This window comes from Chiloscyllium plagiosum, chromosome 3 (assembly GCF_004010195.1).
Source record: "Chiloscyllium plagiosum isolate BGI_BamShark_2017 chromosome 3, ASM401019v2, whole genome shotgun sequence".
Lineage (NCBI taxonomy): Eukaryota > Metazoa > Chordata > Chondrichthyes > Orectolobiformes > Hemiscylliidae > Chiloscyllium > Chiloscyllium plagiosum.
Genome location: NC_057712.1, coordinates 62,187,070 through 62,209,377, shown reverse-complemented (window position 1 = coordinate 62,209,377; position 22,308 = coordinate 62,187,070). Strand labels below are relative to the sequence as shown.

The 22,308-nt window shown below is 40.9% G+C and overlaps 1 protein-coding gene across 2 annotated transcripts in view; it reads left to right on the top strand.

Moving 5' to 3' along the window:
• opn5 (opsin 5) overlaps window positions 1-22,308 on the top strand; it is a 61,606-nt gene that overhangs the window by 30,931 nt on the left and 8,367 nt on the right. For both annotated transcript variants that reach the window (XM_043683123.1, XM_043683134.1), the window contains exon 6: window positions 10,175-10,422. In XM_043683123.1, coding sequence (XP_043539058.1) covers window positions 10,175-10,422 — 248 coding nt within the window. The remainder of the gene's footprint in view (window positions 1-10,174; window positions 10,423-22,308) is intronic.

The window sequence follows — 22,308 nt, the reverse complement described above, 5'->3', positions numbered from 1 at the left end:
TTCCTCCTCAATTGCTGCAGTCTTGGCAAGAATCTAGCAGAACTCCAAATGAAAATCTTGCATCACTCAGATTATTTTCTGATGGTAAAAACATTTTCTGATGGTGTCTTTTGTCAGATTGAAATAACTCAACAGAGGGCGGCATCCCATCACCCAAGTCATCCCTTATTTACACATGGAGAGTCCAGCTCTTTCAGAGCCAGCTGTCAGTGTGTACAGGATGACTGACACTCCTGTCTATTTCTGTCCGCCAGGGCTTCCTGATTGGACCAGATTAACAGCCCCAATTAGGGAACTCACATTCTATGAGGTCTTCCTGGCTGACCTCATTATAGTCAATACATCCATCCCCCTGTGAGTATGAGGACATAGGCCAGTTTTCTTTTGTGTGTGTCTCCTCCAGAGGTGTTTTAGCACTGGGTCAGATTCCTCCAACTGTGCCTCTAATATGGTGGCACGTAACAGGGGCTTACCTCTTGCGCCTGGAGTATTTCAGAAGAAATTTACATTACATTACAGTGTGGAAACAGGCCTCTCAGCCCAACAAGTCCACACTGACCCGCCGAAGCGCAACCCACCCATACCCCTACATTTATCTCTTCATTCTCCTCTTCAGATGGCGAAGGCGTCTAGGCAGCAACATCCACCGTGTCCATCTCAGATTCCATGGTATCTTCAATGGCTGATGCAGAGGGAAAATGCAGGGTGCTGGAAAAGTTGGAAAAGCTTTTGAGGAGCTGGGTACATTTTGCTCCCGCACTGTTTGCGAGTTTGCAGTTTTCATATTATCCAGGTGCTTGTTCAGGACTGTTGCACCAACCCACACTGTCTATGTCACTGGACCTGACCTTGCATCATCCACGTCTTTTACTCATGCAAGGCCATTGCCATTGTTCCTACACCAAAACTTCATCCCCTGAAGTGAACTACCTTTCTCACTTAGAAGAGTCTTGTGTCTGCCATTGATGTTCCTGTTGCCATTTTCACCCTTCAATCCCCATTTTGGGGAAGATCAGATTTAACGTGGTGCAGAATCTTTTGCCCATTAGCAACTCTGCTGGAGCTATCCCTGTAATTCCAAGAAGGGTGATCCGATAATCAAATAGGAACCGGGACTGTTTAATATCTAGTATAGCTGTTTCTTTAAGCCTGCCTTCTAAGATTGGATGTCCTTTCTGCCAGACCATTAGATAATGGATGTGTGGAGCTGTCCTTTTCTGTGAAATACCATTCAACTTTAGGAATTACTGAAATTCACTGCTGGTAAATGACGGCCTGTTATCTGTTACAAAAATTACAAAAAATGTGCACAGTTTTTCTATCGTCGTTCCTGTGTTTGACAAATGAACTCTGTGCACATCCAACCACTTGAGTGGCTCAATGACTAAGAACATTGAGCCCATGAAAGGACCTGCATGGTTGGCATGGAACCGGACATTCCCACAAATGTGGGGTAGCTACTGTGGTAATTTGTGTCCTTGTTGGCCCTCTGGGCACATTCCTGATGAAGGACTTATATACCCGAAACATCAATTCTCCTACTCCTCGAATGCTGCCTGACCTGCTGTGCTTTTCCAGTGCCAGAATTTCCGACTCTGATCTCCAGCATCTGCAATCCTCACTTTCTCTTCTGGGCACTGCTCCACCAATGTGGCTATGTCTGCATCTGATCCTGGCCACTGGACGTAGCTTTTCACCAATATCTTCATTTTGGAAAGCCTTGGATGACCCTGATGGAGTTCAGCCAGTACTTGCAGTGACCTTTGCTTGGGACAATCACTCTTACTCCCCATAATAATACGCCATCCTCTACTGTGATCTGGTCTCCCCAGGCCCAAAAGGATTTCAGTTCTGGTTGTGATGGCCCTTTGGTTTTCCCCATCACCATTAGTTGCTTACGTTTTGCCAGGACCAGATCTTTCTGCGTCCAAAGTCTGGTATTGTCTGCTGTGACTGGATGTGTGTCCAGAAAATTTAAAATCATTATGGACTGTTCCAGTGGTGGTGCCACTGGTGGTGTTTCTGCCAGCAGGAGGTGGTTCAATTCATTTGGATTTGCTACCTGGCCTCCTGAACAATGTTCCAACTTGTAATTAAAAGCTCTTACGATTAGAACCCACTGCTGAAATCAGCCTGAAGTTATGGGCGGCACTGTCTTGTCATCTTTAACAGACCTATCAGGGGTTTGGTGGAACTTCTTGACTCCAGATATGACCTTCCCTATCTGGGTGCATTTACGTTCTGCATTAACCAAAGTTTTGGATGCATATAATTTTGGGCATTCCTCTCTATTAGGCCACCTATGAACTAATATTACCCCAGTGTCATACAGGGTGGCATTGCAGGTCAATACCAGTTCTCGCTTGGGGTCATAATGTGCCAATACTTTAGAGGGTGATAGCCGTATCTTCACTTCCCTGAAAGCTATGACTTGGCTATGCGACCATTTCCAAGGCTGATTCTTTTTTAAAAGTTGATGCAAAGTTGCCAGGAGAGAAGTCAAGTTATGTATGAATTTTCTGTAATAATTCACCAGCCCTAGGAAAGCCAGAAGCTCTGGTACAGATGTGGGAGCCAGGGTACCTTTGATCACTCTCCCTTTATCTTCCAAAGGATGTAACCTGGTTTTGTCGACTCTGTAACCCAAGTAGGACACCTGAGGTGTCTGGAACACATATTTCCCTTTTAAGGCATATCTCACCTTGGAGAAATATTTAAGCATTAGGACAAGTTCACTAGATGTTCTTTATTGGTCTTCCCAGTTATTAGCACAGGATCGAGATAAATCACAATCTGGAGTGGACCTTGTAAAATGTTCCCTTCATCTGCATGTAAAATGGCTCAGGCTGATGATTCCCCAAAAAAGTCTATATATTGGTATAAACCCTTATGGGTATTAATTGTAGCATACTGCTGGGAATCCTCATCTAACTGTAATTGCAAGTACACATGGCTCATGTCCAGCTTCAGGAAGGTCAACCCCCCCTCCTCTCTCCCGCTGTCAACTTTGCACAGAAATGTGAAGGATTGAATATTTATCCAGCTTGTCATTTATTTAAAATCCCCACAAAGGTGAACCGAGCTCTTGGGCTTTGCAATCGGTGTGACTTGTGCTGCACATTACACAAACTGAACTGGTTTGATGATTTCTGTGCTTTCTAGCCTTTAATTTCTGTCTATACATTTTCCCCCGTAAGGTAAGTAGCAGTGGGTGGGCCTTGCTGAATCATGGAATTGCTTCCTGATCTATATGCCAGTTCGCCTGGTCTCCTTTGGTAGTCCCTGGACTTTCCTGAAAAACTTCGAGATATTTAATTAGAGTTCACTTAGACAGTCATTTACTAATCGGAAAACATTGAGCCAATCTAGGTGAATCTTTCTCAGTCAATTTCACTTCATCAAGCTTGGGCCTGAGCCTTTTAATATGTTTGGTGGTAACTGAACCAGCTACCTCTCATGAGATACTGGAACTGAAGTTGTACCCTTAAGGTATAATGATTTCCTGGTTTAGGTTCTCAGTCTGGCTGAGATCTTGAACAGACTTAAGGTTTGGAGTCCAGACTGAATTTTGTTAAAGACTGGTTCTGCGATCAGTGAAACAGCCGTACCCATACCAACTTTCATTAGAACCAGGTGACTATTTAACAAGACATATGTTTTGATTAGTTCTGATTTGGATGTTACTAAGCAATTTAACTGTTCTAAACTAGCTGTAGGTGGACCTTCCAGGATGTGCAGTCTCCTGGATACCAGCCTATGAGTTCTCTTATTCAATTTAGGTCCAGTGTGACTCTTTTGTTGTGTCAAATCCGTTTACCACAGCAACTACTACACTTGCCAGCCCAGATCCGGAAAATAGTTTTTAGGCTGAGCCTTGCCTTTGTTTTGGGCTTTGGCTATGGGCTGACCTAGAGGATATGTCCTGAGTGAGGTGATGCAGTTGCCTTCATTTTAGTGCTGTTCCCAAGCTCAGTCGGACTGGCGAGGGTGTCCATTTCCATCGGAGTACCCTGCAACTCATTTGCTCCACTTGCCACATTTTCCAATGATAAAGCCAGTTCTATTGCCTGTATGAAGTCCACTTGAGCATCAGCTAGTTGGTGCTTTTGTACGTTGCATCATTAATTCGTTTGCCATCTGATCTCTCAGCATCGCATTAAGGGTTAAACCACAGTCACATGCCACTGCCAGTTGTCTTAACTTCATTAAAAATCCTGACATGGATTCCCCTAATTCTCAAATTGCTGAGTAAAACTGATAGCTTTTCAGAATTAGAGGAGGTTTGGGGTCATAAATATTCCTTAATTAAATCTATCAACTCTTGAAATATTTTAGTATCTGTTGCTTCCGGAAAGGTTTGCCTCCTTATAACTAAAAAGCTGTGGGTCCACAAGCTGTCAGGAGAATTTGGCATTGCTTTTCATCTGATCCAATGTCATTTTCCCAGAAAAAGAAACACTTTCTTTCCACATACTGGGCCAGACTTCGATGGCAGGATTGAATGAGTCAAACTTCCCGAATTACAGCATCATGCCAAAACAATTACCTCAACTAAAAGATTACTGTTGTGAGCGAATTTCTTCAGGAGCATGCTTTTCTCTCATCACCACTTAAATAACTCCACAGAGGCCTGTATCCTATCACCAAGTCACCCTTTATTTTACACTTGGACAGTCGGAGACACTGATCAATCTCTGTTAGAGCCAGCTTTCAGGGTAAACAGGATGTCTGACACTCTTGTTCTTATCTGTCAGCAAAGGGGTCCCTGATTATACCCGGTTACCAGCCCCAATTAGGGAACTCATTTTCTATGAGGTCCACCTGACTGACTTTGTTACAAGATTGTACATAGGTTTTCATACTAAATAAGCTGAAATTTGCATGATGTTACTATTCATTTTGACATCACTATATCTAAATCATGTTGCATGATGTAGATTTAGCTTATTGACCAGAAACTAAGGTTAAACCTGAGTTTAACTTGAATGATAATTATTGGACTGCAGGTTACCTTCTGTTGGTAGAATATGATTTTTCTACCAGAATACTCCCAATAGTGAAGATGAAAATTTCCCCATGTGATGCTAAGCAGCAGGACCTGCATCAGAAAATCTTGGCTTGTTATATGTAAAGAATGGTATCATGCACTAGATATCCCGGCAGTCCTACTTCTGGTCCAATCAATATACACATAGCCACAGAACATCTAATCTTAAACACTGAACAATCGAATTCAAAGTCTGCAATTTGTACTGATATCCAGTCACCCAAATTAAAGTTTGCACTGGAAATGGGACATTTAATTTTAAAAATTCAATCATGGGATGTGGACATCACTCCCTATGTCAGCAGTTAATACCCATCCCTAAAAGCTCAAAAAGCAGTTTTAGAGTCACCCACATTGCCATGGGTCTGGAGTTGCATGTAGACCATATCAGGTAAGGACGATAAACTTGCTATTGTAAAGAACATTAATGAGCCAGTTTTTTTTATTCAAAATTGACAGTGGTTATATGGTCACCATTTGGTTAGCTTTTAATCTGGGATTTTAGATAATTCAAATTTCAAATTTGCCATGGAGAGATTCAAGCCCATGTGCCCAGTGCATTAGCTTGGGGTCTGAATTGCTAGATGCGTAACATTACCATTTTGCTACTGCCTCCTCCCTATCTAATTTATCTTACCACTATTCACTGTCAGGGCTGCATTCTGGTAGAGAAAATTGCCTCCCATTAAAATAATGGATCTCCTCTGCTACTGTAAATTATCAGTCAGCTGATATCAGTTTTGGCTTTGGTTTGTTATCAATGAGTTAAATGCACACAACAACAATTTTAGTTAAATATTACCTAATACATACTGTCATTGACTATGCCATTTGCCAATGAAATAGCAATCTGGAAACACCATGCCATTACATCTCTGCCCTTTATTAATTGAAGATTTGTGAACTACATTAGATGTTTCGTCAATTCCAATTCCAGTGCTAAGTTTAATTCTGGCATAATAAAATTTTCGGTTCAATTCTTAGGAAATACTGTGACCAACACTCCCTTAAATTCAGGAATCTGCTGACATTTTACTAATCTTCCATTTCGAGTCATACTGCATGTAAACAGACCTGTCAGGCCAACCAATCCATGCACCTATAGCTACCAGTTCAGTAAATTAGTGCCAGGAACTTGCGCAATATGATTAGTTATGTGCAATATAATAAAGTCCTTCTAGATGTTTATGTATTTTTCTTCAGAAGATTAAATCAATTAACCATAAGTGAATAGATTTTACACGATTTTATGAAAAATGCAATTGTTAGATCAGAAAGTCGTTTCTTGTTTAATGCTATTTCCATTTTTCTTGTGTAGTCAATGTTATGTAATATTGAAATGGATCAGCAGTAGCTTTCATCCACACTAACAATAATCAAATTGATACTTGCTCTTTGGTTCACATCTGGAAAAGGAGGTGACATTGTTTGATATAAAATCTGTTTTGAGATATTTGGGAACCTTTATTTCTCATTAACATCAGAAGAAAAAATCTTCTTGTTTTGTGAAATACACGTGATTGCGGTTGATGTTCTAATAAGGTTATACGATTTTGGATTATTCTTATTCATCCATCAAAATCTATTTTTTTCCAGTCACATTGTTTCAATTAAAACACAAAGTAAATGTTAAAGCAGTCAGAAAGATGTAATATTAACATGCCTATGCACAATATGATTTAATAGAGTAGTGGGCTACACTTTTACCTCACAGAGGAGCATGTTCACGTATAAGCATGCTTTGAAAGTGGTTTTCTTGAAGAGTGTCTCCCAATATCTTCAAAATGTACAAAGATTTACAAGTAAAATATCAGTGGGAAGTGTCAACAACTCTGAAGCCGGCAAGTAGCTTAAAGAGTGAATGATCTGGGGGCACATTATCATCTATAGCACAGCACCGAGCCATTATTCATTGTGGCTCTTCATTTAACATCTTGACAAATAAATGAAAGGTTGAACAGTCGGAATATTTGGGGACTTGTTTGATCTGGAAGATGCTGCACTTTGTTCTCCAGACTGCTCTGTTCCTTAAGTCAATGACAAACTTAGTTATATTTGCTACTTGCCTGTGAAAATTGCCCTCTAGAACCAGTGTCTGCCTCCCAAATATTGCTTAGCACCACTAATTATGTACCAAACACACAAGTGACCAAAACAAGACTTTTTCATTTCACAGTTACTGCATCAGTGTGAGTGACACTATGCAATGTAAGGAGTTGGGACCCAGAAATAATAATGTCTGGTTCCCAGCCTGAGCTTTAAAGTATCATGTGAATGATTGCAGTGCAGAAGAGGCCATTTACTCCATCATACCCATGTCAATCCTCTGTAACAGCAAATCAGCTGGTCCCATTCAACTGCCAATTCCCCATTGTCCAGCAAACTATTTTTATATTTTTCAATTCCTTTTGAAAGGCAAGATTTAATCTGCCTTTAATACACTCTTAGGCAGTGCATCCCAGATCCAAATCACTTCCTATATAAAAAGGCTTTTCCTCAGGGACATTTTTCCATTTGCCCTATATTGTTGTCTTTTGTTTCTTGCCCCATCAACCAATGAGATCATTTTCTCTCTATTTATTCTCCTCAACCCCTCATGATTTTCAGCACCTCTATTATATATCCTCTCAGTATTCTTAAAGAAGAACAGTCCCAACTTCTCCAATTAACTCTCCTAACTGAAGTTTCTCCAATGTTTCTTGCATATCTTTTCTGCAATCCCTTTAAAGCCTTCAAATCTTTGCGTAACTGAAGTGTCCATATGTGGACACAACATTCCTAATACAGCACCAGCCCAAGCCTTATAAATCTTCACCATAATATCCTTACTTCTGCTACACACAAAATCCAAGAACCCATTTGTCTTAAAAGTACTTGCTCGACTTCCTCTGCCAATGCCAATAATTTGTGCACATTTAAACCCAGGTCTCCTGTCTTTTGCGCCCCATTAATTGTTGTATTCTTTATTTTTGTTGCTTTTCTCCACTTTTCCTATCAAATATTATCATTTCTCACTTCACAGCATAAAATTTCATGGATATATCAGTTCCTTCAACCAGGTAGTCTATGCCCTTTTGCAGTATATTACTACCCTCCTCACGCTTTCAAGCTTTGTGTCACCATCACAAATTTTGAAATTGGGTCCTGTTCACCCAAGTCAACATCTTAATATTTTGCAAGAAAATCCCTGTGGAACCCCAATGTATACCTTCCCCCAAGGCTGTTGTGGCAGAGCAGTAATGTCCCTACCTCTAAGCCAGAAGGCCTTGGTCACATCCCACCTAGTTCAGAAGTCTGAGATGACATGTTTGAACAAAAAGTAAATGTTCTCTGCAACATTCTGTTTTCAGTCACTTAGCCAACTTCATATGTCCTGCTAGTGTCTGTTATATTCCATGGAGTTTGTTTGCTGGCAAGCCTATTATTTTATCAAACAACTTTGGGAGGTTCAGGCATCGATGTTGTTATCCTAATGAATCCTCTGATACCTTAAAAAATTCAAGCAAGTTAATTAAACATGACTTGCTGTTAACAAATCCATGCTCTTTTTCCTTGATTACTCTACTGTTCTCTACATGTTTGTTACATCTTGCCTTGGATTTTAGACATGCATTCCCTCCTCTCCATTGCTCGCCATCACAGGGACAGATTAGTGGCCACATTATGGGCTCCTCGCACTGCATTGATATTTTACCAGTGGCTAGAGATGCCTATGTTACCTACTGATGCCATCAGATCAATCTTGGCAGTTTGGTCACATGTAGGAATAGCTCCCTTCTGGTCAGGCAGCTAAAATCTAATGGAAGGCCCTTCCCTCAATGTTCTGGCTACTGCCAAATTTCTTGCTCTTCTCCACCCTCCCCAATTCTATCTCCTGCCACCCTCCTCCAGAGCGTTCATAACTGGGCTCAGTGATATCCAACCCTGCCCACATTTACCTTTGAATTTATCTCCAGCAACAATCTGTTAGTGTATTAGTTGCTGTCCCAGCAATGGGCATCTTTGCCAATGCTCCTGTCTGTTTGATTGGTAGCCATTGGATGTGGGACAACTTCTCTGATGGGAACATAGAACTTCAGTTAAAACCAGACAATGGCCTGAAAACCATAAATCAGGTCAGGGTTTCCCAGCTATGAGGAGGTAGGCCCATCTCTGCCAGAGTTCAATTTTTTACTCCCTGGTGTGATATGATATGGGAAAATGCAGAGAGAATGATTAGTTAGAATATCATAGAGAATTTTTTTTGTGATTCTCCCCTCAATCCTTAAATGGCCACTTCAGGATCTTACCATTGAGGGCTAACAATCTTACTTCCATGCATTTGCATCTCCTGAAAGCCCCATTGTGCCTTATTAATAAACCACTTCTAAATCTCTCTTTCCCCAAGAAAGAGGAAAGCACAAATTGGAGGCATACTTAGTTGCAGCTCACTCTGGCCATCGTCTAATTGTTTCTTCACTAGAACACATTGAATATTCTGTGTCCAGTATCCTTGAGCCTTGGCAAGCTACCAGCCTCACTACATCATCGTGCCTGCTCTCCAACCACTAAAGCCATTTTAGCCCTTTCATCCTTTACTTTTACAGGAACACTCTGTCATTCTACTGTCACTCCTCTTTCATTAGGTAAGCAGCATGTTTTTTGGTAAAGGCAGGCCATGATCAATTTTCCCCATTTGCTCCGATCTCAAATTAAGGATGTATAAGGATCATCCCAATCACTCCCATGTTTCAAGCAACACTTACAGGGAGTATTGCCAATCCAAAATTCCTGATTAGTTAGACGGTATGATTCCTAGCAGCTATTTCCCACTGTAGTTGAAATTGGGAATGCTAGATCAGTCCTTTAAATTCTGATGAAGAATGGTGAAACACAAATGTTTTAAAGCAATATTTTGGCACTTGAATTCAGAGCTTGGTATTTATCTGGGAGCTTGCTGTTCTGATCGATTTCTGCATCAGCCAAGTTCAGTCTGTGTTCAGCACTGTTGCTGCTTAACCTGCTTAGTACTTGCAGCATTTTTTGCTTGAATTTTTGATATTAATCCTCAGTAAATACTAAGATCATGTTTGTTTACAATGTCAACACTTATCACACTTAATAAGCATGCCTCTTTTTTCACACTAGGTGGCGATGTTAATATGTGCAGGATTTCTGATCGCTTGGATTCCATATGCTGTTGTTTCAGTGTGGTCAGCCTTTGGTACTGCTGATGCAGTGCCAGTTAAAGTTTCTTTCATACCAACTATGTTTGCAAAGTCAGCAGCAATGTACAATCCTATCATTTATCAGTTGATTGACTGCCGATGTGGGATAGCAAAGCTTTCTGGCTGCTTCAAATTCTCATATTCAAAACCATCACGCCAGAAATCTCGGTAAATATCTCATTGGAGAGAAATCTTTGTGGATATTGATCCAGATTTTAATATTAGTTAGGTTTGATGATGCATTTTTAGGAATTAAATATTGCAGCAAGTCTAATAGGACATCTAAGGTCCTGGAAATCAACAGCACAATTATTGGACATCCTTAACCAATGAAATTAAGAAGTAAACAAAAGAGACATGTAAAAGCACAATGACGTAGAAAAGGTGAATACAGAGGGGAGAGAAAATTGGATTAGAAAAAAAAAAGAGACAGAAAGTAAGAAAAGATGTACTGGCACTGAAAACAATCCAAAGAAATTCATCAGGTATCTGTCTTGTAAGAAAAAGTTGAATAGGTTGGGCCAGGACTCAATAGAATTTAGAAGAATGAGTGACAACCTTATTGAAATAGACACGATTTTTAAGTGACTTGACAAGATAGATACAAAAGCTAGGGGGTGTGATGGATGACCTGACACCATAGAACCTGATATCACAGGTACTAAAAAGAAACAGTTCAAGCTAGCAGACAATGGCATATCCCTCCCAGATCATCTCAACGCATTCTATGCTCACTTTGAGCAGACTTTCAGCTGAGTGGTAACATCCACAAGAGAAGCTATCCCAATAGTCACTGCATCAGAGGTCAGATCAGTTTTCCTTCATGTGAATCCAAGGATAGCGATGCAACCAGACGGAGTGTCGGGGCCGTGCACCCAGAGCATGTGCGGATCACCTGGTAGAGGTCTTCTCAGACATCTTCATCCTTTCCCTGCAGCATGCCACTGTCCTTGTCTGTTTCAAGAGGGCCAACATCATCCCTGTGCCTAAGAAGGCTCATGTAGCATGTCTCAATGACTATTGCCCAGTGGCCCTAACTTCAGTGGTCATGAAGTGCTTTGAAAGGCTGGTCATGGCATTAATCAATTCCAGTCTCCCCACTACTCTTGACCCACTCCAATTTGCCTATCGGACTAACAGATCCACGTCAGATGCCAAATCACTTGCCCTTCACTCCTCACGAGAACATCTTGACACCAAGAAAAGCTACATAAGAATTCTACTCATTGACTACAGTTCAGCCGTCAACACTATTATCTCCTAGAGACTGATTACTAAACTTAGTGATCTCGGACTAAGCCCCACTCTCTGCAACTAGATACTCAGTTCCTGACCCACAGGCCACAATCAATGAAGATTGGGGACAATATTTCATCCTCACTAACATTCAACACTGGCACCCCCCTGGGGTGCATACTCAGCCCCCTACTCTACTCACTGTATACCCATGACTGCGTTGCCAAATACCAGAGTAATGCCATTTACAAGTTCGTTGATGACACCATCATAGTCGGTCGAATCTCAGATGGCGACGAAACAGATTACGGACGGGAGATGGAAGACCTGGAAAAATGGTGCACTGAGAACAACCTAGCTCTCAATGCTGGCAAAACCAAGGAACTCATTATTGACTTTCAGCGGGCAGTTACTCATGCCCCCCTACGCATTAACAGCACAGAGGTGGAATGAGTGGAGAGTGTCAAGCTCCTGGGAGTGGTCATCAACAACAAGCTTTCTTGGAATCTTCATGTGGATGCACTGGTTACAAAGGCCCAATAACGTCTCCTCTTCCTCAGGCAGCTGAGGAAATTTGGCATGACATTACCTGGTGTGGCAACTGTACCATTCAAGATTGGAGACGGTTACAGAGAGTGGTGAACCCGGCCCGGACAATTACAAAGGCCAACCTCCCATCTATAGAATCCACCTACCAGGCCCACTGTCCAGGAAAGGCCGCCAGCATTCTCAAAGATCCCTCCCACCCTGGCAATGTTTTTCTACAACCTCTACTACTGGGGAGAAGGTACAGAAGCCTGAACACATGCACCAGCCAGTTTTGCAACAGTTTCTACCCTACTGTTGTTAGAATACTGAATGGACTCTCAAACTCTTAGCATTCACCTGTACCTGTGTTTTTGTTTTTGCGCTGTTACCTAGTATTTACTATCTATGCTACTTAACTATGTGATCTGCCTGTATTGCTCACAAGACAAAGCTTTTCACTGTGCCTCAGGACATGTGACAATAAATTCAATTCACTGGCAGTTATAGGAAGACACAAAAGCGGCAGATGCAGTCAGGTAGATGGGTTGACTCTAGGATAGGAAAGAGGAGTAGGCAGGTAGTACAGGAGTCTCCTGTGGCTATCCCCATCACAAACAAATATGCTGTTTTGCAAAATATAAGGGGCGAAGCACTTTCAGGGGAATGTAGCATGAACAGCCAAGTTTCTGGTACTGAGAATGGTTTTAATGTAATGAGGGGTATGTCAGGTTCCAAGTGATCAATTGTGACAGGGAACTCTCTAGTCAGAGGCACAGACAGATATTTCTGTGGTCAGCAGTGAAAAATCAGAATGGTGTGTTGTCTCTCTGCTTCCAGGATCAAGGACATCTTGGAGAGGGTACAGAATGTACTTAAAGGGGAGAGGGACCAGTAGGAGGTCATTGTACACATTGACATAGGAAGTGAAAAGGATGAGATTCTGAAGGGAGTGTATGGAAAGTTAGGCAGGAATTTACAGTAAAGGTGTTCAAGGGTAGTAATTTATGGATTCCTCCCGCAGCTATGAGCTAGTGAGGGTAGGAATAGGAGGATAGAGCAGATGAATGTGTGGCTGAGGAGCTGGTGTATGGGAGAAGGGTACACATTTTTGATCGTTGGAATCTCTTCTGGGGTAGAAGTGACCTGTTCAGGAAGTAGGGATTGCACCTAAATGTAAGGGAGCTAATATACTGGCAGGAAGAGTTGCAAGAGTTGCTTGGGAGGATTTAAACTAGAAAGGTGGAGGGTGGGGGTGGGGGTGAGACCCAGGGAGGTAGTGAGGAAATATCTCAATCTGAGACTGGTACTGTTGAGAAAGGGAGCAAGTCAAACCATCAGGGCAGGCAGGAACAAAGCAGAGAACAAGGTAGGACTGATAAATTAAACTGCATTTATTTTGGTGCAAGAGGCCGAACATACTTAGGAATATGGGACTGGGATATCATAGCAATTTACAGAGACGTAGCTCAGGGATGGACAGGACTGGCAGCTTAATGTTCAATGTACAATCCTATAAGAAGGATATAAAGGGGGGGCAAGAGACGAGGGGGAGTGGTGTTTTTGATAAGGGATAGCATTACTGCTCTGTTGAGGGAGGATATTCCTGGGAAAAAACCCAGGGAAGTTATTTGGGTGGTATGGAGAAATAAAAAAGGGATGATTACCTTATTGGGATTATATTATAGACCCCCTAATAGTGGGAAATTGAGAAACAGATTTGTAAGATTTCAGTTATCTGTAAGAGTAATAGGGTGTTTATGGTGGGGGATTTTAACTTTCAAACATAGACTGGGACTGCCATGGTCTTAAATTACTCTCCATCTAAACTCTTAAGTGTTAACAAGAAAATTTTCTGATTCAATATGTGGATGTACCCATTAGAGAAATTGTAAACCTTGAACTATTCTTGGGAAATAAGGCAGGGCAAGTGACTGAGGTGTCAGTGGGGGTGCACTTTGGGGCCAGCATAATTCTATTAGTTTTAAAATAGTGGTGGAAAAGGATAGACTGGATCTAAAAGTTGAAGTTCCAAATTGGAGGAAGGCCAATTTTGATGGTATTAGACAAGAACTTTTGAAAGCTGATTGGGAGCAGATGTTCTCAGGCAACGGGACAATTGGAAAATGGGAAGCCTTCAAAAATGTGATAACGAGAGTGAAAAGACACTATATTCCTGTTAGGGTGAAAGGAAAAGCTAGTAGGTGTAGGGAAAGCTGGATGACTAGAGAAATTGAGGTTTTGGGTTAAGAAAAAAGAAGGCAGCATTTGTCAGTTATAGACAGCAGAGATTGAGTAAATCCTTAGAAGAGTATAAAGGAGTGTACATAAGAGGGAAATCAGGAGGGCAAAAAAGGGGATAAGATAGTTTTGACAAATAGGGTTAAGAAAAATCCAAAATTGGGGGATGTACTAAACGAGTATTTCAGTGTTTACTGTGGAGAAAGACACAGAAGATATAGAATGTGAAAAATGCCCATATTATAAAAGGAGGAGGAGGTGCTAGATATCTTTAAATGCTTAAACGTGGATAAATCCCCAGGACCTGATCAGGTGTACCCTTGAACTCTGTGGGAAGCTGGGGAAGGGATTGCTGGGTCCCCTGCTGAGATATTTGTATCATCAGTAGTCACAGGTATGGTGTTGGAAGACTGGTGGTTGTCTAATGTTGTGCCACTATTTAAGAAAGATGGTAAGGAAAAGCCAGGGCACTATAGACCAGTGAGCCTGACATCAGCGGTGGGCAAGTTGTTGGAGGTAATCCTGAGGGACAAGACTTACATGTATTTGGAAAGGCAAGGACTGATTCGGGATAGTCAGCATGTCTTTGTGTGTGGGAAATCATGTCTCACAAACTTGATTGAGTGTTTTGAAGAAGTAATGAAGATTGATGAGGGCAGAGCGGTGAATGTGATCTATATAGATTTCAGTAAGGTAAGGTTCCTCATGGTAGACTGGTTAGCAAGGTTAGAGCTCATGAATTACAGGGAGAACTAGCCATTTGGATATAAAACTAGCACAGACTAGATAGTGGTGGAGGTTTGCTTTTCAGACTGGAGGCCTGTGACTAGTGGTGTGCCACAAGGATTGGTGCTGGGTTCAATTGTTTTTTGTCATTTCTATTCACATCCAAATCATTTATATAGGAGGCATAGTTAGTCAGTTTGCAGATAACACCAAAATTGGAGGTGTAGTGGACATCAAAGAAGATTACTTCAGATTACAACAGGATCTTGATCAGATGAGACAATCGGCTGAGGAGTGGCAGATGGAGTTTAATTTAGATAAGTGTGAGGTGCTGCATTTTGGAAAGGCAAATCAGAGGAGGACTTATACACTTAATGGTAAAATCCCAGGGAGTCTTGCTGAACAAAGAGTCCTTGGCGTTCAGGTTCATACTTCCTTGAAAGTAGAGTCGCAGGTAGATAGGATAGTGAAGGCGGTATTTAGTATGCTATACTTTATTGGTCAGAAAATTGACTATAGGAATTGGGAGGTCATGTTGTAGCTGTACAGGAGATTGGTTAGACCACTTTTGGAATACTGTGAACAATTCTGGTCCCCCTCCTGTTGGAAGGATGTTGTGAAACTTGAAAGGATTATGAAACGGTTTACAAGGATGTTGCCAGGGTTGGAGGATTTGAGCTATAGGGAGAGGCTGAATAGGCTGGGGCTGTTTTCCCTGGTGTGTCAGAGGCTGATGAGTGACCTTATAGATGTTTATAAAATCATGAGGGGCATGGATAGGATAAATATACAAGGTATTTTCCCTGGGGTGAAGGTTTAGGGTGAGAGGGGAAACTTTTAGAGGGACCTAAGGGGCAACTTTTCACTGAGGGTAGTGCGTGTTTGGAATGAGCTGCCAGAGGAAGTGGGGGAGACTGGTACAATTGCAACATTTAATAGGCTTCTGGATGGGTAAATGAATAGGAAAGGTTCAGACAGATATGGGCCAAGTGCTGACAAATGAGTCTAGATTAATTTAGGTCATCTGGTTGGCATGGACGAGGTGGACTGAAGGGGCTCTGCTTCCATGCTGTCCATCTCTATTACTCTATGACTTCTATGTGGCAAGGTTATTTCCCCTTGTGGGAGAGTCTACCACCAGAGGGCCTGATCTCAAAATAAGAGCTCATCATTTCAGACAGAGATCAGGAGAATTTATTCTTTCAGATGGTAGCAGAAATGTGGAGTTTTTATTACCAGTGAGGGCTGTGGTGGCTGGGCCATTAATTATATTCAAAATTGAGATAGACAAGTTTCCAATCAGTAAAGAAATCAAGCAAAAATGGGAAAGGGTAGGAAAGTGGAGTGGAGGATTTTCAAATTAGCCATGATCGCATTGAATATCAGAGCAGACCCGATGGGGCTCAATGGCCTGCTTCTGCTCCTATATCTTGCCGTCTTAAAAAAGAAATTATAATTTAAAGTTTATCATTTCTATAATTTCTTAAAGCAAATCACAAGCTGAAGCAATAGGACTCTACAAAATAATTGTTTACTTTCTTTGCTAGAACAATTGATTGAGTCATCAACAGCAATTTTTTCTGAAAATGATACTTTGTTAATTAACTTTTAAATAAGGCAATTTCATGAAACTCATGGTGCTTAAGGGCTATCCTTCCAAAGAAGTGAAAGTAGTCATCAACTTAAGGCAATTCACAGGTTAAGTTGCTGGCCAATTTGCACGTTTATAACTATCTAACATTCATTCACACACCTTTAATTTTCAACAAAGTCGAATCATGGGTATAGATTTCAGACTTTGCCATCCATATGTAAACATCACCTTAGAAGGAGCACAGAAATAAGCAGCCAGCAGACAGGATAGCACACTAGCAATATTAATGGAAACAATGTGTCTTGAGTTCCATAATAGATTTTCGATTCTTATGAATCAGAATAGCATCCATAATATTGAAATACTTTTGAGAATGGCTTAGCATTGCTGCAATACTTTATTTTATGTTATATGTTATTATTATCTCATAAGGGTAATACTCTTTACAGTTTTGACATTCGCTTATATCGTGAGGTAATACTTTTCAGTCTTTTCATTTGGCTATGTGTCGGTGTGTGGCAAGGTAATAATCTTCATTTTATATGTTTGGGCAGGTTTCTCTTCTGTGTCCTTGCTGAAATTATGTCAGTTAAAGACAGGAATGAAACAAAATCTAGCAGTAAGATATATTGTAATGTCAACATAATGACCTGAATTTTTTTCCATCAGCATCCATTGGGTCCAGCATTCTTCCCTGTCTGACACATATACATAAAGAAAAGAGGTAACCCAGGTTACCAGTTCAATTTTCTTTTTGACCCAGTCATCACCACTATTGGGTTGACCATATATATAAAAAAAGAGACTGATGGGTTTCAGGAATTGACAGTAATGACCATGAGATCTTCTAATGAAGGGAAGGCTAATTAGTAGAAGTTGCATTATGTATAGGCCTTAGTTTCTGCAGATCTCTAATGGCTGATATTTCTTTAGTCTCATATTTCTAATACAAAAACAAAAGATGCAATGGGTCAGGCAGCATCTGTGGAAAATGAGAGAGTTAAATTCTCAGGACAAGATGGCTTTCAATCAGAACAATGTTTCCAGTATTTTTCTTTCTTGTATTTCTAGCATCTACAATTTAATTTTGCTTTTGTATTCTGATCTCAGTTTTCACTTTTTAAGTACTAGTCTAATTCTTCTGGTATTCCGCAGAAATTCCACCAGAGGTTTGTTTCTTGTTAAAGGGAAGGCTATCAGAAGCCTACTCTGTATCTTCAGTGGTCTTCAACCTCAGACAATGCATTAAAGATTGTTTCACACTAATTAAAATCAGATTATATTAGATAAAAGCAAAGTATTGCAGATGCATGCAGACTGCCAACCTCCTATCAGCATTTACACAAACTACTCAGCAAAAACCTTTATTTTCTATTGTCAATTATCAAAGAAAGCAGGCAATGAGATCATGAGGAAACATTTATTTAATAATTTGTAGCAGTTAAACTTTAATTTTGAGATTAAAACCATTAGTTGATAAGGATAAGTGATGTGTTAATTTAAACACTAGAAAGATAGTTAAGTTTCATTACAGCAATTCAACAATAATTGTTAATTATAAATTTATAGCTGAGATTAATTTCAGAGATGATATACCTTAGTGATATTAATTTAGTATTGTCAGGTCTTGCAAAATCACTTGCTCAAGACACATGTTTGTATCCTTCTTGACTTTTTCAGGGCAGAGAGAATGAACAGAGGTTTTACACAGCAAGACAAGTTACTAGAAGAGGGAGGAAGAAATGAAAGTGGACTGTCAGCGGGAGACAGTATCCACCCAAAGTGTTCAGTAGCTGAAAATGTGTTGCTGGAAAAGCGCAGCAGGTCAGGCAGCATCCAAGGAGTCCAAAGGTGTGCATGTCAGGTGAATTGGCCATGTTAAATTGCCCGTAGTGTTAGTTGCATTAGTTAGAGGGAAATAGGTCTGGGTGGTTTACTCTTTGGAGGGATGGTGTGTACTTGTTGGACTGATGGGCCTGTTTCCACACTCTAGGAGAATCTAACCTAATTCAAATTGCAATGTCTTCCTCAATGACCCACCTATAAAAGTCTTGTGGCTTTTGTTGTCATGATCCTCATTAGTGGGGAAGAGGGCCTGTTGGGATATCCATTATTTCCTATGGTTCAGTCCTTAACTCTACTTCCTGGAACAAAGATGTTTCGAATGTTAGACTGTTGCAGAATGTAAACTTCATAGCATCTCTCAGGGGGGGATGTGGCATAAACCTGGACAAATCATTTCTTGTGCTTTTATACCGGCTACACATTGATGCATGAATGTCCCCGATGGTTGATGAAAACTTCCAATTTCAGTGGCAATACTTGGATTGCTCCTAGTGGGTTACACCTTTTTATAAAAGGAGATAAACAACAGTCTGAACAAGTACAAACTCATAAGAAGAGCTATTAATGTTAATTGTGTATTGACTTTCCTCATCACAAGTGCAGGGTATGCTCAAACTATCTACATAGACAGCATACCTCTGGATTATGTATTGCACTTTCCATAGGTTGGTGGTCACCTATCCCAAAGGCTTACTATAAATGAAGAACTCCTGTGCTGAGTCAGCTGTGCCAATGCTGCCTTCTTCCAACTGTTTCTGACAACAGGGAGCCCTGGAAGTCAACAAAGATCCTTGTCTACAAGACTGTTGTGTTGACCACCCTCCTCTACTTCACCAAAATCTGAATGTACTATCAATATTGCATTAACAACCTTGAGAGTTTTCACCTGCAATGCATATTTGGACTCCTGAAAATGGCAGGATCATTGGATCAACATGAGCATCTTCTGTGAAGCTGCTACCAGTATCAAAACCCTACCCCTGAAGACCAATACTGATAGACAGCCATTGCTTCTGAATGCCTGAAAACCACCTCCTTCAGCAGGATCTCTTCGCTGTCTGGCAACACTCTTAAGTGTGCAGTCAAAAAGTTGGTGCTGGAAAAGCACGGCAGATCAGGCAGCATCTGAGGAGCAAGAGAGTCAACATTTTAGGCATAAGCCCTTCATTATAAATGTGTGGGGAGGAAGGGGGCTGAGAGATAAATAGTGGGGTAGGTGTGGGCTGGTTATAGGTAGCTGGGAAGACGATAGGTGGATGCAGGGGAGTGATGATTGTGATAGGTCAGTGGGGAGGGTAGAGTGGATAGATGGGAAGGAAGATGGACAGGTAAGACAGGACAAGAGGGTAGTGCTGAGTTGGAATGTAGCCAATGGAAAACAGAGGACATATGCTGAAGGTTTCCCAAACACGTGGAGGCATGAACACCACTGTCTGGAAGGTGAAAGCTGCTGATTAGTTCAGGAGGGATCTTGCTAAACAAAGAGCAAGCTGCTTTGAGACTCAGTGCTTCAACTGTGGTGGCACAGGAAGGAGAAGGCTGAGCGTTCCAATACTGAACCCAGCAATATACCTACTCGGTGAAAAAACACTAGAGAATCAGAATTGGGCACCTTGTTCACCTGAAGACTCATCCAGCCAGAAAGACATCATCCTCAATTTTGAGAGACCACTGGTGATGTCTTTATTCACAATAGGGGTAAGAGCAAACCAGGCAATTCCAAGGTTTGGCAGTTTAATGTCAATGGTGGGAAAGCTACAAGAAAAGTGATCAAGGAGAAAAATAACCAACTAGACAAATAAGGCTACAAACTGAACCAGCGCAGATTTGTTAAGGGCTAATTGTGTATTGGCTCTCCTAATTGAAAATGTTCATAAGGCAAGCAACAGTATGGATGAGGACAGTACAGCAGAAGGTATAGATACAGGCATTCAAAAGGCAATTAATAAAACAACATATTACAAACTGGTTAGCAAAATAAAAACATATTGAATAAAATATAAAACAACAATCTGTAAACAAAATTGTCCAAGGACTAGGCAATAGAGATTTGGGGTGAATGGCAATTTTCAGACTGGGGAAGTATACAAAGATATTTTCCCAGGCTCTGCATCAGGACCACAGCTATTTATGACATATATTACTAACATGGATTTAGGTAAACAGAGCTAATTTGGAATTTGCAAATTGCACAAAACTTGGAAGCATAGTTAACAGTGAGAAAGCACTTGGCTGGGAACAAATGTACTTGGTAGTAAAATATCCTGAGCTTTATATAGATGTGAAGGTGCTGGTGTTGGACTGGGTGGACAAAGTCACAAATCACACAACACCAGGTTATAGTCCAAAAGGTTTTTTGAAACCATTCAATTTCTGAGCTCCTGCAGTTTGAAAGAAACCTATTGGACTACAATTTGGTGTGTGATTTTTGACTTTATAAATAGAGGCAGAGGATACATAATTAAAACAACAGTTCAGCTCCAACTGGAGAGCTGTAAGACTATGTGGGCTATAGGATACACATGTACTATTGTCCGGATTATTCTTGGCAATATCAGATGCAATATCATCAGTCACTACTGGGTTCATGATGTGAAACAGCATCTCTACATTTTCACAACCCGGGTTAGCTTCCTTCTTTCTCCACTGCCATTATTCCACACCAAGCCATGCAACTGAGCTCTGTGAACATGTTGTAATGTGTCTTGGTGATATATGTGCTATAGCTGAGTAGTTGTTGGTATGTTGATACAGTGGGCGAGGTGGAGGTTCATCGTATTGGAACATGTGTGAGCGTGAAGTAGAGTTTGAGTGTTAGGCAAGTGTCCTAAATGTTAAAAACTTCTGATAGGGGTTAGGAGTGTTGTACACTAAGTAAATGATAAGTTAATGATTCAAATAGATGGGAGGTAGAATGTGAAGATGTGTTCATAATTTGTGGTCATACATTTGGGGATATTGAAATTTATTTGGTGATAAGTCTTTGGGCCTTCTCAGGGTGTGTCTTCAGGCCTGTTGGTCCTTGCGAAACTACATGACAGATATTTTCCTTTCCGCCCTCTGGACTAATCCCTCAGACTTTATATCTAAAATCCTGAGAGCCTTCCCTTTGTCTGTTTTTCCATTTTCTGTACTCTTCCTCCTGCCCCTCCACAAGCAGCAGCTGTATAGAAAGGAGCAGTGTTTTATGTTCATGTTGCAATGATCTGTGAGTTGGAGCAAAACTTGTGTTGGCATTCCCATAATATTGCTGTTTTTTGTAATCCTCACTAGCCAAGGTTAGGCAAGGTAAGTCCTGCTAAGTGATCTTTGTAAATAAATGTAGTATATTCAGTACATAGTACATTCTCCATCTACAGTAGGGGAGCTTTGCCACTAAGTTGAGTACTGGGAACACATAGAAAGCAAAGCCAATGTCAAGCATCTTGAATATTACTGTGGCTCCATTCATCTAAGGGATATTAGACATATAGTTGATGTAAATTCTTTAAGGGGTCAGCAATTGGACTTTTTATTAGAGTGACCACAAAGCCTTTGTCTGACTCTTGTAACCTGGTGTTTACATGATAGTAGCAATAAATCTGCCATACTGGCCTTCCAACAACATGAACAACGAACAAGAACAAAGAGGTATAGTAAACAAATAAGCCCTTCGAGCTCGTACCTAACTAAACTGAAACAAACCTGCCATTATTCAGTCCATATCCTTCTATTCATCCCTATTCGTGTAACCACCCAGATGCCTCCACCACCTCTTCTGGACGTGCTTTCCAGGCTCCTACCATTATGTGAAAAACATCCCTCACATCTCCCTTAAACTTTTCCTCTCTCACCTTGATGAACCGCCTGGTGAACCTTCTCTGCACACTTTCCAAAGCTTTCATGTC